Raw genomic sequence first — 15,982 nt, forward strand, 5'->3', positions numbered from 1 at the left:
CCTGGAGAGGCGGCACAGGGGACAGAGAACAGTATCCCTGGTTTTCCAAATGCATCACCTCATCAAATTAGCAGTAAGGGGGAGGACAGGGGAAAGGGATACAAGCAGGATGAAAAACCACAAGTGCGGAAAGTGACTCCACCACTTGCGTTGGACAGGATCAGGGATTTGGCCTCTCTTCATACTGCCCCCAAAGGATGTGCAACTAAAGCTACAGCTCTCTTGGAATCACATGACAAATCCCCCAGTGCTGGATTTACAAAGGTCAGCCCAATTACTGCAGCCAAGGCAAACAGTTATGCCTTGTCAAAATCCCCAGAGGCACAGTACAGTCAAAAATCCATCAGCCAAGTTGATGTCCAAGGTAACAGCACAAATTTTAAACAAACAAACCAGGCATGCATGGCACTACAGGGTACCAGTGAGCTCTCAACCGAGATATCTACAAACGGGCAGTTGGAGGACTCCAACAAGCCTGGATATGAGAAACGGAAGGCCTCTGTGGAGCAGAGGCAGCATCTGGCTCTGCAGTATTGTTCACCTACAGCAAGTTCTGAAGAGCTGGATAGCTGTAAGCCATCAGAACAAGCATGTTCTGCGATCAAAGATGATCGCCAGACCCCAGGCCCACCTCCCAGATCACAGAGTGCAGCTGGGCCACCCTCTGCTTGCATCTTAACTGTTGCTCCAACACCATTACTCCCACCATTCTTCTACAAAGCCAATCCATTGGGCTACCAGACAGTATCTCCCCATATGGGAGCAGTTAGCTATGTTCAAGGTCCTGTCTTGCTGCAAACACCATCTCTCAACCAGCCTACCACTGCAAATGGTCCTACCCCTTTGATGAGATCACTATCTGAGGAAGTAAGGTTACTATCTCAGCCATTCCCAACAGATGGAAGCTCAGTACAACAAAACCTGTCTCAACAAACAGAGAATGGAGACATCAGACTGAAAATGCCTTCTCCAGATACTCAGCAATGCACAGCTTTCGTAGCAACCTTGGGTGCCGAGGGCATGCGAGCGAATGCCAGTATGCTGTATCCAGAAGTGGGTGGAGGTCTGGCTCAGAGTCCTCGCCAGCTGCTGCTGGACCCTGAAACTGGCCACTGCTTCTATGTGGACATGCCTCAGCTACCACAACGCAAAATGTTGTTTGACCCACAGACCTGCCAGTATGTCGAGGTCCTACTGCCACAGCAAACAATTTCCGGCGCAGTTATGCCTTCCCCTTGTGCTATACCCCTGCCTTCCCTCCACATACCTGCCATTTACACTCCACATTGCCTGCCTTATGTCCAGGCACACCCTCAATTGCTGCCACCTCCAGGACCTTGAGACCTGACTGGGCCTATGAACTTCATAGTACAAACAAATGCGGGGCCCTTTGAACTGGATGACCCACAGGCTTGTGATGCTGAACACAAGCTACTTAAAGCTATTTAATATATACTAAATATGCATACCACTGAACACAGACTATTACAGAAAAAAACTACCTCTGGGATTAGCATCTGACATGGGTGAGTCATACAATCACTGCATTAATTTTAGCAGGAGCTGCACTTAAACACACACTCTTACTGTACTTGTGAAGACCTTGTAAATCTCAATAATTACCCTTATAAATGTATAAAAATGTACCAGAGGCACTTTTGCTATTTTTACAAAAAAAATCAAAATACAGAGTTTTAATCTGTGCAGTCCTCATTTATTGACATTTCGCTCATTTTAATATCCTTTGGTCTGCACATGCACTCTTAAAAATACAAGAGGTGCTACAAAAGGTTCTTTAAGTAACATCATGGATGAACCATTTTTGAGTCCATTTTAATAACAGACATGTGTGAAGAATCTTTTAAAGGTCTAAAGCCATCATAGAAAATGTTCTTTACCGATTTAAGGGTTCTTCACACCTACAGCCTCTATTATTCAAAGAAACCCTTTGTATAGTAATACAAACACAAACACACAGCTTCAGCACTATAGTGGGCAAAGCAACTCAAATTCCTAAATATCTCACCCAAATACAAGTGAGCCTTCGAAGCCCCTGTCTACTCTCTTTCATGATTCTCTTCGGACTGTTATTAATGGTTTCGTGAGAAATTTGCTAAAGAACTGGCTGAGAAAGAAAATGATGTTGATCTTTTCTTTGGAAGATTTTTAAAAACTATTTTCCATGTTTTTTTATGCTGAATTTACGTTGGGCAGGACTAAATTTGATCTGTGTGACGTCAGATCGACCGAAGATCCAATCAGTATCAGCAACGTGTTTACGTCACCTACCTCGACGTAGAAAATGCCGTCCCGTGCTTTCAGCCTGTGTGATAACTGTGCTTTCAAGTGCATGTCCGGCGGCAAAATACAGGGTCCGGACTTGGTCATGTGGTTAGTGTGGGAAGTAGGCAGTCGAGCTTTTTTTTTTACGTGTATATATTTTATATATTTATTTTTATGAGAACGAACATGCGCAGTGATTGCAGATTTTACAATTATAATTAATGCACAGATTGGATATTTGATATTTTCCCGTTGATTCATTGTTCCGCTATGTTGGAAATAGCGTTTACCTCACAGCTCGGCCAGTTCGTGCTGCATTAGAAACTGTCCGACTTCAGCGTCCCACATCAAACGGTTTTCATGTGATGCCTCCTGGTGGGAAACTCGTTTTTCCCATTAAACCCATTAAACCCAGACCGCTTGAATGCAGCATAAGCTTTGAACGTGATGCAGCGACCAGCAACATGTGTTAATCAACGTAACACAGCCCTCGCCGGTCTGAGTAATAAAAGATAAATATAAAGGTTTAAAACCAGTAGACAGGGGCTTTAACGTGTAGTATATATGGAATGGGTCACTAATATAGGACTAGTCATAATCATGTACAATGTTGACTGTAAACACATGCTAGGAGCACTTCATTAAAACACTTAGAAATAAAAAGGCTGCACAATGTTTTTTCTATTGGATAATGTTTGTCATTATTGTTATGTTGAAATGTTTTCTTGAAACAGACACTTATTTCAGAAGTATTTGAAAGGATGCATCGGGCATTGCAATGCATTTCCTCTGGAGCCTTGCCATAGATGTGTTTATTATTCGCTCCCTGACACTTAGCCTTACAGGAGGCCCGTGGTCTCAGGCCTCTCGCCAAATCCCACTGGACTTTTGTCATAAATGGGGTGAATGAGGGGATAGTTATCTGCTTTTGCACATCTCCCATTCTCAGTCCCACCTTATGATTAATTTTACTAAGACAAGAAAGGGTTAATATTTTATACACATTGGAAGTGTTTATGCCAGACATAGATATAATAAAAAATAATCAGATTTGAACAGTATTTGTTTTCTTAAACACTGTATGCAATGCACTTGTGCTAACTTAAATGTTTGTAAAAGATTATTTCCCAATAAGATGTATGACTTATTGTGTTTGAGTTTCTGTGTTTTGTTGATCACTAATGCATTTTGTACACAATTAAACAAATAAATAAATGCTTACAAACTTTCTGTACCATTTGCTTTTTTGTCCAACGCCTATATGAATGTTATTTTAAAAGGCTGTCTGAAATCAGGGTGTAAATATGTATTAACAATTCAATTAGTAGATTCAGTGCTAATAATGCAGTAATAAATACAGTCATTAACATACAAAATATGTCTCATCTGAAAAAATCGACTCGCTTTAAAAAAAGAATGATACATTCAAGCAATAATGTTCAAGTCTACGGTGGCTATACTTTGGTGGTTATGCTCTCTGGAGTGTTCTTCACCACACTTTCAACTTCTTTTAAGTCCTGTTCTTCACACGGGCTCTTTCTGCGGCAACGCGGCTTAAAGCCCTGGAAAGTGGGGCAGATGGGTAGGTGGCGCAGGCAGCCAAGCCGCCTTACCAGCCCCATGCCAACAGGGAAGTTATATGTGTTCGAGGTCACACCGCCTATATCAGATGAGCTGTCAGCCTTCCACTCTATGAGACCACGCTCTCTTATAGTCCCTGTAGGCAAACACACACACACACAGATAGAGTTTAAGCAGCCTAATGATTCATGGGATTCCTGTTCTATCGAGTTCGATACTCCAGTATTTACCTGGTATGGTGTTGTCCAATACAAATGCCAGGAATCCTCCAACGAACATCTCTGTGGTCAAGAGCACTGTGAGGATTTGATCCAGCTCTGGGACACCTATTACAGTAATTTGTTTTAATAATGACTTGTACACTGCAATGGACACCACTGCATTTCACTCCACTGCATTACATCCAACAAAACAACAGAAAAAAAAGATTTATTTGGAAATATTTACCTTTTATTATATATAATAATATTATAAAAGTAATAATTTATTATATATTTGGTTCAATATGTTTTTGATAATGTAGTCAGATAAAAAGCTTTAATTAAAATGACAAGTTTTAGACAAATACTTAAACAACAGGTCTTATCCAAACACGTTTCTCAAACTGCACACAGACCTGTCTTAATGCTTCCAGGATGAGTTTCCAGGTAATTGGGTAGCATAAGGCCGGAGAACATGGAGAAGCCCAGAACGAAAAGGTTCCGTGAGGAGTTCAGATCTACACTCTGCAGGTTGGACAAACCCACAGCTGTGATCATACCTGTACAAAGCAAACAGATGTGAGTGAGTGACAGAAAGGAAAAGGTCAAGCTAAAAGCCAAAATGATGTTATGGTAACTTGTTGGTGACTTGGAAGGAAGGGATACAATCTTTATACGATCTTTTTCAGAGATTGAATTAAATTGAACTGGCGAGTTGAGTCCAGTTTTAATGATATATATAAGCTTAATGAACCTAAGCTGCAAAAACAGTCCATTTTAAAAGTAAGTGTTTTTGTGATTTTACAAGAATCATGTTAGCTTATTCAGCATTCAGCAGTTTAGCCCCACCCATTTACATGAACGTTATAAGGAGTTTAAGCTTTTTGAATACAGGGCAGCCTGTTACCTTTCTAAACGATACAAAAAAGTTGGAAAAATCAAGTTGGTCATGGAAGTCAAGGAAAAATGAACTACTTCCTAAATAAACATTGTAAGTGAACCTTAATTAAATATATTACATACAAAAACAAGCTGCCCATTCATTCAGCCTCCCTCACACTGTCCGAAACCTATCATTTAAAGTAAAGAGTAGATTTCTACCAGCTGGTGTTATGTAAATGGCTGCTGCTATTTCAGCAGTGTACTGTAACTGCTATTTCTTTATCAACAACAACCAAAATATTGAGGTTTAATCATGGAAAACAACATGGGTTTCACCATCACGCTGTCTGGCTCTACACTGCCCCCCGGTGGATGCTGCTCATTTCTGAGAAAATTCATGGAGCTTCTTACCAAATAAGGTGCAGAACATGCCTCCAAGCACTGGATCTGGGAGTGAAGCAAACAGGGCTGTGAACTTGCCAATGGTCCCCAACAGGAACATTATGAGTGCCCCATACTGCACCACTCGTCTACTTCCCACCTGCACAGAAATCCACGACACAGGTTCAGATTAATAAAAGTATTGTACACACACTAGCTCAGTTTTTCTCCATTGTCTTCCAGTCCAGAATCCCAACATACATGGCAGGATCTTTGCTTTATTATACATCAGCGCCCTGGGAGGACAAAGACCAGCACATAGCAGATGAAAACACTCAAGATAAAGCTGAAATCTGACGGAACTACGTGGAACCAGGTACAGTTATCTATATATCTGTATATTACCTGGTACACTCCAGTAAGACATGATAACATCTGATAGCAGAACGGGAGTTAAGCTCAAAATACAGTACAGCTTGGACTGCCGGTTTTTACTGCCCACCTTGGTGATGCCGAGCACTCCAATATTAGGACTGGAAGAGGTGGACCCGTTGCCGGTGCCCAGCAGGCCTGCTATGATGCAGCACACACCCTCTGTGAAGATCCCTCTTGAAGAACACAGTCAAATTCATAGCAAGAAACAAGTAGAAGAATTTACAGTCACACAATCCAGAGTTGTAAACAGCATTAAGGCTCTCATGCCTGCGGTACAATTTTTCCTCTGACCTGTTGATGGCATGAACAGGGGGTGGGGGAGCTCCAGAAAGACGGGCACAGGCATAGTAATCTCCAATAGACTCCACTATGCCAGCTAGAGTGGCGCTGAACATTCCCAGCACGCCGGCTATCGTCACTGTGGGTAAGCCCCACTGACCTGAGGAGGACCACAGCCGAAGCGTTAGTATCTAATTTCAGACCCACTGCTACACAGCACAGTCATCACCCACCAGGATGCGAAAGCTCTGCGTTAAGCATAAATCTAACATTATCTAACAGTTTTAGTAGAACAGCCTTACATATTGTCTGCTTAAAGCAAATGTAAACAAAGCATTCATGGCTTCTCAATATGACAAAATGTTTCGTTTTTTTTTTTTTTTTTTCAGTTTTAAAAGAAAAAAAAAACCTGAAGTATTGCTGATTGGCCACGAATTTGATGGATTTTTAGTCTTTTTTTAGCTCAACAGTGTTAAACCGTCTCCTGGTGGTGGCAACCTTGGGGACACATTAACAGGGAAATCCACAGTTGTAGGAAAAAAATGCACAATTTAATTTGGGAACATGTTCCAATTGGTTTAGTATGACATACACCTTTCCATAGAAACATTTCATGTCCAAATTGATCACAGTGGTTGGAATCGTAACCACCGATGTCCACAGTGTTTTATGCCACTTTTATGTATTTCTTTGTCCATAACAATGTTTTTAAGATAAAGGTTTTGCCCAAAACATGTATTTTTTAACAAACTGAACACTGGGTTTATTATTAAACATAGTTCTAATGCAAAAAACACAAATAATTCGGTAACAATGTATTTGTTTTATTTTGTGGAGTCCCACAAGGTTCTGTTTTAGGGTTTGTGAAACTGCTGCTCATTGTAGCAGTAATGTAGCTATGAGAGTGAAGAACTGAAGAATGAAAACTGAAGAAGAACTGAAGTTACTGCGTAAAGAAAACATGCTGTTTCAAATTACCACCAGTTTTCTATTATCAATATTACCTCTAAAACTTGGAAATACCAACCATTCTGAGTTGGTATGTTTCTGTACAAAGCCCAATCATCTCCAACCCAAATACTCAGAGACCCTGTTTACATCTGGTTACATCATGTGACTAGTCTCTGCATTGTATCCTGATAAGACTTTAGCTACATGCATGTACACTCTGTAGTCAAATGCGTTAGTCAGACTGAAATCTGATTGCTGTGTGGGACGGAATATGCAAATTTGCTTGTTGAATGGCAATTATTTCTGGAGTTTCGGTTCTGGAGGGTTTCGGTGAAACATATGCGTTTACACTTCAACAATACGTGGCTCAAATGTGTCTCAGATCACCCCCTGAAGTGTTTAATCCTGATACTCAAGCATGAAGTGAACGGGAAATACATTTGAAAATAATAAATACATTTAAATAAAAAAAAATGCTGTTAAAGCACTTATTTAGAGAACCTTTTTGAACACCTAAACCTTTAAAATCTAGTCTTCATTCCATGCTGAACATAATAGATGCTAAAACCCTTGTCCATGCCTTCATTATCATCCTATTTTTTTCTACATCAGAATTCCTACTAAAAGCTTGCTATCGTGAATAGGCTCAGCTGTTTCCTTTATACAAATGTTTGCTCACTACACCCTAGTTATTTACCAGTTTCATTGGACACCTGCCTTCTCTACCCATCCAGTATAGATGTGTTGGCTTACAAAGCCCCAAACAGAGTAGCATCCCTATCTAGCTAATTTCCTGGACCCCTATTTTCCTCTTTCCTATACGCGTAGGTCTTTTGGCAGTCAGATTACCCACTCTTGAGGGAAGATCTCTTTTCTGCCCCTTCTTTGTAGGGCGTTTTCACACTTGTCCCGAATACACAAGTCCACACCCAGGATTGATTTTGGGCTCGTTTGGAGAAGGGGCTTATTATCACCGATGTACTTCACACAGAAGAATTCCAAATGGATCAATTGCACAATTTAGAACGTCACATTTTCGTGCATAATTTTTGCTTCAGAAGCGCTTCATCTCAATAGTCTGTTTCATCCGTTTTTTTGCTTTTCCTTATTTTCAATAAGGTGCAAACACTCAAGCGGTAAAGAACAACGCTTTTTGGAGTCATGGCATTTCAATGTGCTGGAACAACTGCAAACAAGGAACCGTTCTTATATGAGGATTTTAGGCATGCAAAAAATGCTTCATTTTGTATGCTTTGTAATGTTTATACTGTTGTAATGTGCCCTTGGACTTTACAACAGGGATATATAAATGAAACTAATTATTATTATTACTTTATCATAATACCACATCACAGGACAGCATAGCCATGTTGTTTATGAGCAGTCACAAAGATAAAATCGAGAGCGTGGGCGCTTACAGGGATAGGGCATGCGGAACCACGGAGCCTGGGACATGATCTCCCCCCGGGCGTCAGTGCGAGCCTTGTAGCCGTACTGTGTCGGGTCATTGGGCAGCACGTCCGTCAGGGTGAGAATATAACACACAAACCACACCAGCATGATAGCCATGATGATCTGCCAAAAACAAAGCAAGCATACACTGAGGACAGGAGAGATGCCAAACATAGCAGTCAGTGTTGAAGGTGAAGGAGTGCTTGGCTGTTAGGAGGTAGATTATCGACAGCTTTAATTAGGATCTGATATGAGTATGATAAGGCTTGCACGGCTGCATAGTTCTATGGGTTTATTACTGGGTCAGTGTGACACAGAACAGATGAGCATTCAAGAACACAGTGTTGCCAGTGCCTCATACCGGAAACATCCTGAATATCTGGAAGCGGATGATGTGACAGCCCTTCTGTCTAGAATAAAATGGAAAGGGGAAGGCCCAGTTCCTCAGATACTGAGCAAAGAGCACAATGAAGAAGATACACCTAAAGCAACAGAGAACACACACACACACACACACACACAAACACAAACAGATGGGCTCATGAAAAATTCATAACCAGAAGAAAAGAACAGTGAGGCTGGCATTTAAGGCATCATCACTGCACATGAAAAAGAAATGCTCCAATAGTAACAAACTGTGTCAGAAACCACTATTAATTAAAAATTTAGGGTTCCTTGAAATATTAATCGAACACAACTGAATACTTAAGGCCAGATTTATCTCACGATATTCATGAGCATGCAGTCAAATTCAGACTTGTTGCTATTATTTGTATTATTAGAAACAGAAGAGGTAATAAAGGCTTCAATCAGCAGAAAACACATTTGCAGATGAAGCTGAAAGCTAAACCTCCTTACAGCAGAGAGAGGCCCCAGTGGCTGCCTGCTCGCTCTCCTGCAGTCTGGAAGACGGACAGGCCTATAAGAGACACAGTGGGGGTGACGGTCAGGGGTCCAATGGAGTTGAGGAGGAGCCCAGGGAGTCCCACAAACCCAATGACCACCTCTACAAGACTGGATATGATAATGGCCCCCTGGATCTGTAGACCAAACAAAAACCAAACAGGAGTGGGTTGGCTTGCTCATTCAGGGAGCTCAATGAACTGAATTGAATTTGATTTATATAGGGTTTTTTTTTTTACAGGGAAATTTGGGTCCAAGTCCCTAATGAGCTAAAGAGCAAGACATGAAATAGGAGCCATGACAACCAATCAGCTCGCACTGTGTGCAAAGTCAAAACACTTTCCAGCCAGTACAAGTGGATAATGTGTCCTGGCTAAAAAATATGACCAGAGGTTTTCCTCTGAGTCTGGGCCCTTAACCAGAACAACAGCTAGGACTATTTACTCACATATATGCATAGAACAGGACTTTTCCTGTCCTACTTTCCTACTGTACTTCTACCTAAAGCATTCATAAATCTATATTCATGCTTATACAGTTCATCTGTTTCTCGGCATACTTTGGTAGCCTCATTGCACCCTGTTCTTCAATACCTCATAGGACCACCACAGAGCAGGTATTATTTAGGTGGTGGGTTATTTTCAGTAGTGCAGTAACACTGACATAGCGGTGGCGTGTTAGTGTGAACTGGTATTGAGTGGATCAGACACAGCTGTATCCTGTATGGTAAGTGGAGCTTATATAATAAACAATGAGTATAGAAACAAGGAGGTGGTATTAATGAAGTGTCTGGTCGGTATATGCATGAATATAGAATATAGATAGAAGATAGATAGAAGTTACTTACTATTCTCCTGCTTATTGCACAACATTTGACTGCACATATACTTTTGCACATTTGCAAATTCTTGCACATATAAAATTGTATATTTGAATCCCAACATCTATTTCTATAAAAAAAATGAACAAGGAGAGGATTTAAAGTGTTGTTTCATTCATCAAAAATTAAATTTACTTTACTAGAACCTCCTTTGTATATATATATATATATATATATATATATATATATATATATATACACACACACATACACACACACACACACACACACACACACACACACATATATATATATTCAACACTGCCCACAAGTGCATGCAATTGTTCACTGAGAAAATAGGCTTTTGTTTACATGAATACATTTATCTTGCACATAAACATCTGGAGTGGGGCCTTTAAGAGCAGTGTGATTAATGGTACATGTACCTCTCTAATCCGGGGGTACCAGATATGGGTGGTGTTGAGAGGAAGTGTCCAGTCTCCATAAATCTCCTCTGCAAAGCACAATACCAGCAGGCAGCACTAAACTCTCAGGCAAGCAGACATTGTAAAATAAAAAAAAACCAGACTCAGTGACTGGTCTAAGCAATGCTGAATCGAAGACATTAAACACAGCATACCTTCTGGGGGACACTTCCACCTTTCCAGTCCTAGAATGGCCTTGGCAGGGATGAGGAAGGCAAAGGCACTGGCCTGGAACAGAGGTAACCTGGGCATAACAGACACACATATATCACAGTAATGAACAACAAATCCAGTAGAGTGTGGATCATATTATCTACAAGAACGCAGTACAGTTCTTGTTTTCAGCGGAAAGAACTTTAACTCTAGTAAGCATAGTCTGACCATGGTCTACAGATCATTAATCAGGAGTGTTCTCACATTTAACACTGTGTTATAGTATGTATGCCTCTTGGGCAAACAGAAAAACAAACTGTCACAGGTCATCAATCATGCCAGCCTTTGGTCACACAGCACTGTGTGAAAGTCTCGGGATGCCAGGAAAACGGTTTCAAACTATTTATCTCATTAGTAGGTTGTCCTGTGTGCAAAATAATGTATAACATAGTATGATGTTGTGTCTAGCAAAAACCTGGTCTCTTTAAAACTGTAACTTTACAGTAGAAAGAAAATAAAATTCTCTACTTTCAATATATGTCAATATTAAAAACATTTTTATATATATTTTTATTTTTATAGTTATTCCATTCTTGCCAAGTCATTTTGGACCGTTTCTATTAGTTCATTAAAAATAAAATTTTGACATAATGGACAAAAAAGGACAACTGCCAGATCAACAACATGATATACAACAGATCAAACAGAGGTACAGGGTTTTTGTGGGACAGGAATGATATGATATATGACTTGCATCTCTACAAAAAATACAATAAAAATAAACACATGAATGTGTTGTTTACATTTACATGTTATATTGGTGAGATGAATACAGTTAGAAGAACACTGGTTTAAATATTCTATATATCACCATATATGTGCAAGAGTTTAACCCTGCCTTTACTAAATTACTTCCATAAAGTATTGAATGGAGCACCATCCATCATTATAGAGAACAGTTCCACTGATCCACGGCTGGGGGCTTTATTCCCCCTCTAGCTCACACCTGATATTAGACATGGTGCCAATAGGTTCATGTTTTTCTGCTCCAGAGAGTCCTATTCTATTGACAATACCTACAAGCTGTGTGCATTTCCACATCTGTGTCAGCAATGAGTGCAACATATAGTAGCTGAATGCATTCTTTAGAAGAGGTGTCCACAAACATTTGGACATATAGTATATGTATTTGTATTTAAGCTGCTGTGTAAAAAGAAAAACAAATACTTTAACTCAAAAACACAGAAATGTTGGAATAAAATGCTGGTTTGTTCAAAATATTTATTTATTAATAACTAGATTTGTTATATAAATCTAGTTCATTTGCTTGTTACCACATGAAGTATGTCATTTTGTAGTTTGAAGATAAACTATTTTTTACAGTGCCATGTGTTTTCATATTTGGACAAATAAACCCTTACTGTCTGGATAAATAGCTTTATATTTCATTTTCTCAGGTGATGTTGAGGTTCATCTTGTCAGCTGTTACTATTCCAACTGAGACCAGCTTTATTTAAACAGATCTGCAGCTCACCAGATTTCATATAATGAAGGACTGACTAAATCAAGCAGTAAATCCCAGATAATACAGGAAGGTAACTGTACATACTGTTTTATTGTATTTATTCTAATTTCTGTACAGCTATTGCAGTGTTGGCCAGTAAAGTCATTTCAATCAGACATTGTGTTTTGTTGTGTAATGATAACTTCACTTCAGTCACCCTTAAGAGAACTACCAGCTGTCGGAGGAACAGAGCACTCACCTGACGCCAAACGTGGTCTGGATAAGAGTGGTGATGCCCACACAAGTGAAAATGGTACCCACTAGTTGGCTCACAGTGTACTGGTCCCGCCCCACACACATGGCATCTGCCAATAAAAAGGGCACAGCGATGGTCCCACTGAAACACGTGAGGTAGTGCTGCACAGATAAGAGCAGTTGGAATACCATTGGTTAAAAACGAGAGCAAAACTTTACAACTGCATTCTTTTCTAAGAAAACGATTATAATAATATTTATATAATGAATATAACCGCATGTACGTTTTAATACCCAAAATAAAATTGACAAATTATTGCAAATGGCACAATAGTACAACACAAACACTGTCTGTATAGATGCAATCATAATGTTTTATTTTACACTTCTGAATATCTTGCGAGAAAGTTGCTTATTTCTTGTAGCGGTTAATAAACCCTAAACACACGGAGCCTTAACTGTGTCGGCTCGCTTTACACCGCACGGGTAAGTGTTACCGGTTTGTTGTGGGCGTGTTTGTGGGCGGAGACTGATATGAGCGGGGGAAACTCATTTAAATATGAAAGTTCATAATAAACAATCGCGATGCAGATATTTTAATTAAATAAAATAATACAAAAACGTGTTTTTTAACCAACCCGGTCGCTGTCTTGCACAGCTATGTGTGTGTGTGAGAGTTGACAGCAGTGTTTAGTTTTATTCCTTCATTCCGTTTAAATTCCCAGGAACTAACCGAAGCCCCGCCCCGCCCCGCCCCGCCCCGCCCCGCCCCGCCTCCTATTGGCTGACGCCTGGGTGAATTTGATTTAATCTGCAGAGTTAACGGATTTAACGGACAACTGTGCGTGATGTCGACGCATTGCCGTGTCCGCTGTCCGTCAGCGCATCGCTCTCATTGAAATCAGTGGCAAGCGGTGCGTTTCTGACTTAGAAGAGTGACATACCTGCTTTTCACGTCAAAAGCTGCGTTTGTTCCGAGTCTAATGCAACGCCAACATAAACAGTGGGGGCAGTAAATCACAGTGGGACGAAATGTCAGCAGTAGACTAAACAACTCTTGGATTCAGTTGTAATACAGGCTCCTCTTGGTTGCTTATTGCTGCTCTTCTTGTGCTTAAGTAAAAGTGATCATCAAGGAAGGTCATTCTCGGGCCGGTGGGAGATGGGTTTCAGCCCTGATCCGCCCCCTAGTGGCCGTAGCTAGCTAGCTTTTATTCCTCCAGATGGCCGAGACGTTATTAATGCGGCTTGTGTAGCTGTTGTGTACAACATACACGTTGTGGTTATAAGCAAATATGATGCCACCCTAAAAACTACCTTACCGTATTTGATTTTTTACTTTTTAAAATCATAATAATAACCTTACTTTTGGTACTAGCTAAAGCATAATGTATCAGTACTAGCTAACAGCGCCAACATGCGGAAGTAGCTAGGTAAGTTTGCTGTTGTGATCTAGCTAACTGATGTGTCCTGTTTCAGTACTGGCTAAATGTCTTAACATGTTAAAATTAAGTCTGAATTGCATCAAAATAATTCATTTAAACACACACACACACACACACACAGGCAAAGTAAAGGATGACCACAGGAGGGGACAGTGAATAAATATAAAGTAGTGGGGTGAAGTCAGACATTGACAGTAAACATTGCATATGGCTCTTGTACCTGCAGGCCGAGCAGCACACACAAGTACCAGGGTGGTACATCCTCGATTTTGTAGATCATGTCAAAGCCGGGTATCTGTGTGTGGGCTCCTCTGGGGTTCTTGGGCCCCTCAGCGGGCCGCTCCTGTGCTTCAGCCTGCATGCCACCATCTAGAGGTAAAAACTGGGGACGACAGCAGACTCACTCATATCATGTCTTCACTTTTTATGCAGTCAGTAATAACCAGCCAATAATTAACTGTCCTGAGTTAGACTGTAATGAGAAGAAGACACTGTCTTTCACGTGCTGTGGCAGATTTTGTGGTCAGATTTTTGGAACAGAGACTGAGACTGAGACTGTCTACTTTGACCCTCTAATCGAGTCATAATCGGGCACTAGATGACATAATGCACTGTCTAATAATTCATCATAAATTACAGTGTTATTAAGCCTAGGTGCAAAACCTCTGAACAGATCCAGCGGTCCAGTGAAGATAGATTATAGTCTTGATTATTATGACTTATGGCTCATTTGATGTTGATATTGATAAGAAATAGTACTGCCATGTTGATGTTGATTCTTCATCGCCTCTTTACAGCTTATTAATGACTATGGGTAAGACTGATATGGCCTTATCAATATTTTTATCTTTCATGATGTCGTTCAAAGCACGATATGAATAATTTATATATATATTTTTTATGCTCAACCTCCACTCAGTCATTTAAAATAAAATGAACAAAGCCATACTGTAAATTAGCAAAGTTTAAAAAGAGTTTACTACCCAAGTCTTAGCAGCCAAGAGCTAGTAAATGTGTACAGCCTTCGGCAGTGATAAATGCTTCTTGTCACCATCAGTCAGCTGATGGCCGTCGGTTTATTCATGCTGTGCTAATTTTCATTTTTAAGTAAGAAAATGAGTGTGTCAGTCATCTTAAGCTGTAATTGAGTTTATTTAAGAAGAGTTTTTTTTAACATTTAGGATGGTAAAACATTTGAATTTACTCTGTACCTGTTAAAACGCAGTGACATTAAAACTAGATGCTCACTACAGTAGTGATAAGCTAGCTAACTTTTAACCATGGAAAACATCAGCATTCCTTCTTGATGATTTGATTCTGAACATCAGAATCAGGAAGTACTGAGGTACAGTGTGGTCCCTGTTGTCAGTAATGTAATAATAAAAAACACATTCATGCCAAGAACATGAAGATCTGACAACATCCTCTATTTAGTTCCAGTGTGCTGTGAAAGACGATTGTTCAGTAGACAGTGGAACATTTCCTTTAATCATGCCGGCATTTCAGTTTCACAGTAAACATGATTAACAGGCATTATAGATTTTCTACACAGAGAAATGACAGAGTGTGACCAAGTGTTTTTACCTCAGGCTCGGCTGCTTTGTCTGAGTGCTTCACTGGCCCTTCACAGAGGCTGGATGTGTGCACGGGATCTGCAGGCCCCATGTTGCTGTCGTCGAGCAGTGCCAGCACGTGCCACTTCTTTCCTGCGCCGGGCCGCAGGGAGCAAGCTTTATAGTGTAGAGAGGGGGCTAGATTAACTAAGTTAATGATCTGCCCTGGCTGGACTTTACTCATTCGTGCTCATCGGCCGCCTTCGGAGAAAGCAAAAAATGCTCATGAGCAATGGGAGATCCTTCAGTAACATTAGGAAAAACAGGTTAAGCATGAGGTTTGGGTTTAGGCCTAAGATTTAGCGCAGTTAACTGTGTGGTAATGATTGGCTTCAGGGAGTTTGATCACAAAGTGTTGAA

At 40.4% G+C, this 15,982-nt stretch overlaps 1 protein-coding gene across 1 annotated transcript; it reads right to left on the reverse strand.

Moving 5' to 3' along the window:
• Positions 1-3,281: 3,281 nt before the first annotated feature.
• slc23a1 (solute carrier family 23 member 1) lies at positions 3,282-15,694 on the reverse strand. The gene is made up of 14 exons (XM_072661822.1): positions 15,594-15,694; positions 14,230-14,391; positions 12,569-12,726; positions 10,808-10,896; positions 10,614-10,681; positions 9,303-9,484; positions 8,806-8,926; positions 8,411-8,567; positions 6,054-6,201; positions 5,830-5,935; positions 5,358-5,487; positions 4,481-4,624; positions 4,095-4,190; positions 3,282-4,000 (listed from the first exon to the last, which is right to left on the reverse strand). Exons 1-14 carry the CDS (start codon positions 15,672-15,674, stop codon positions 3,738-3,740), a joined length of 1,905 nt encoding a protein of 634 aa, XP_072517923.1. The 5' UTR covers positions 15,675-15,694; the 3' UTR covers positions 3,282-3,737.
• Positions 15,695-15,982: the final 288 nt, after the last annotated feature.

The sequence above is a fragment of the Salminus brasiliensis genome, chromosome 18 (assembly GCF_030463535.1).
Source record: "Salminus brasiliensis chromosome 18, fSalBra1.hap2, whole genome shotgun sequence".
Classification (NCBI taxonomy): domain Eukaryota; kingdom Metazoa; phylum Chordata; class Actinopteri; order Characiformes; family Bryconidae; genus Salminus; species Salminus brasiliensis.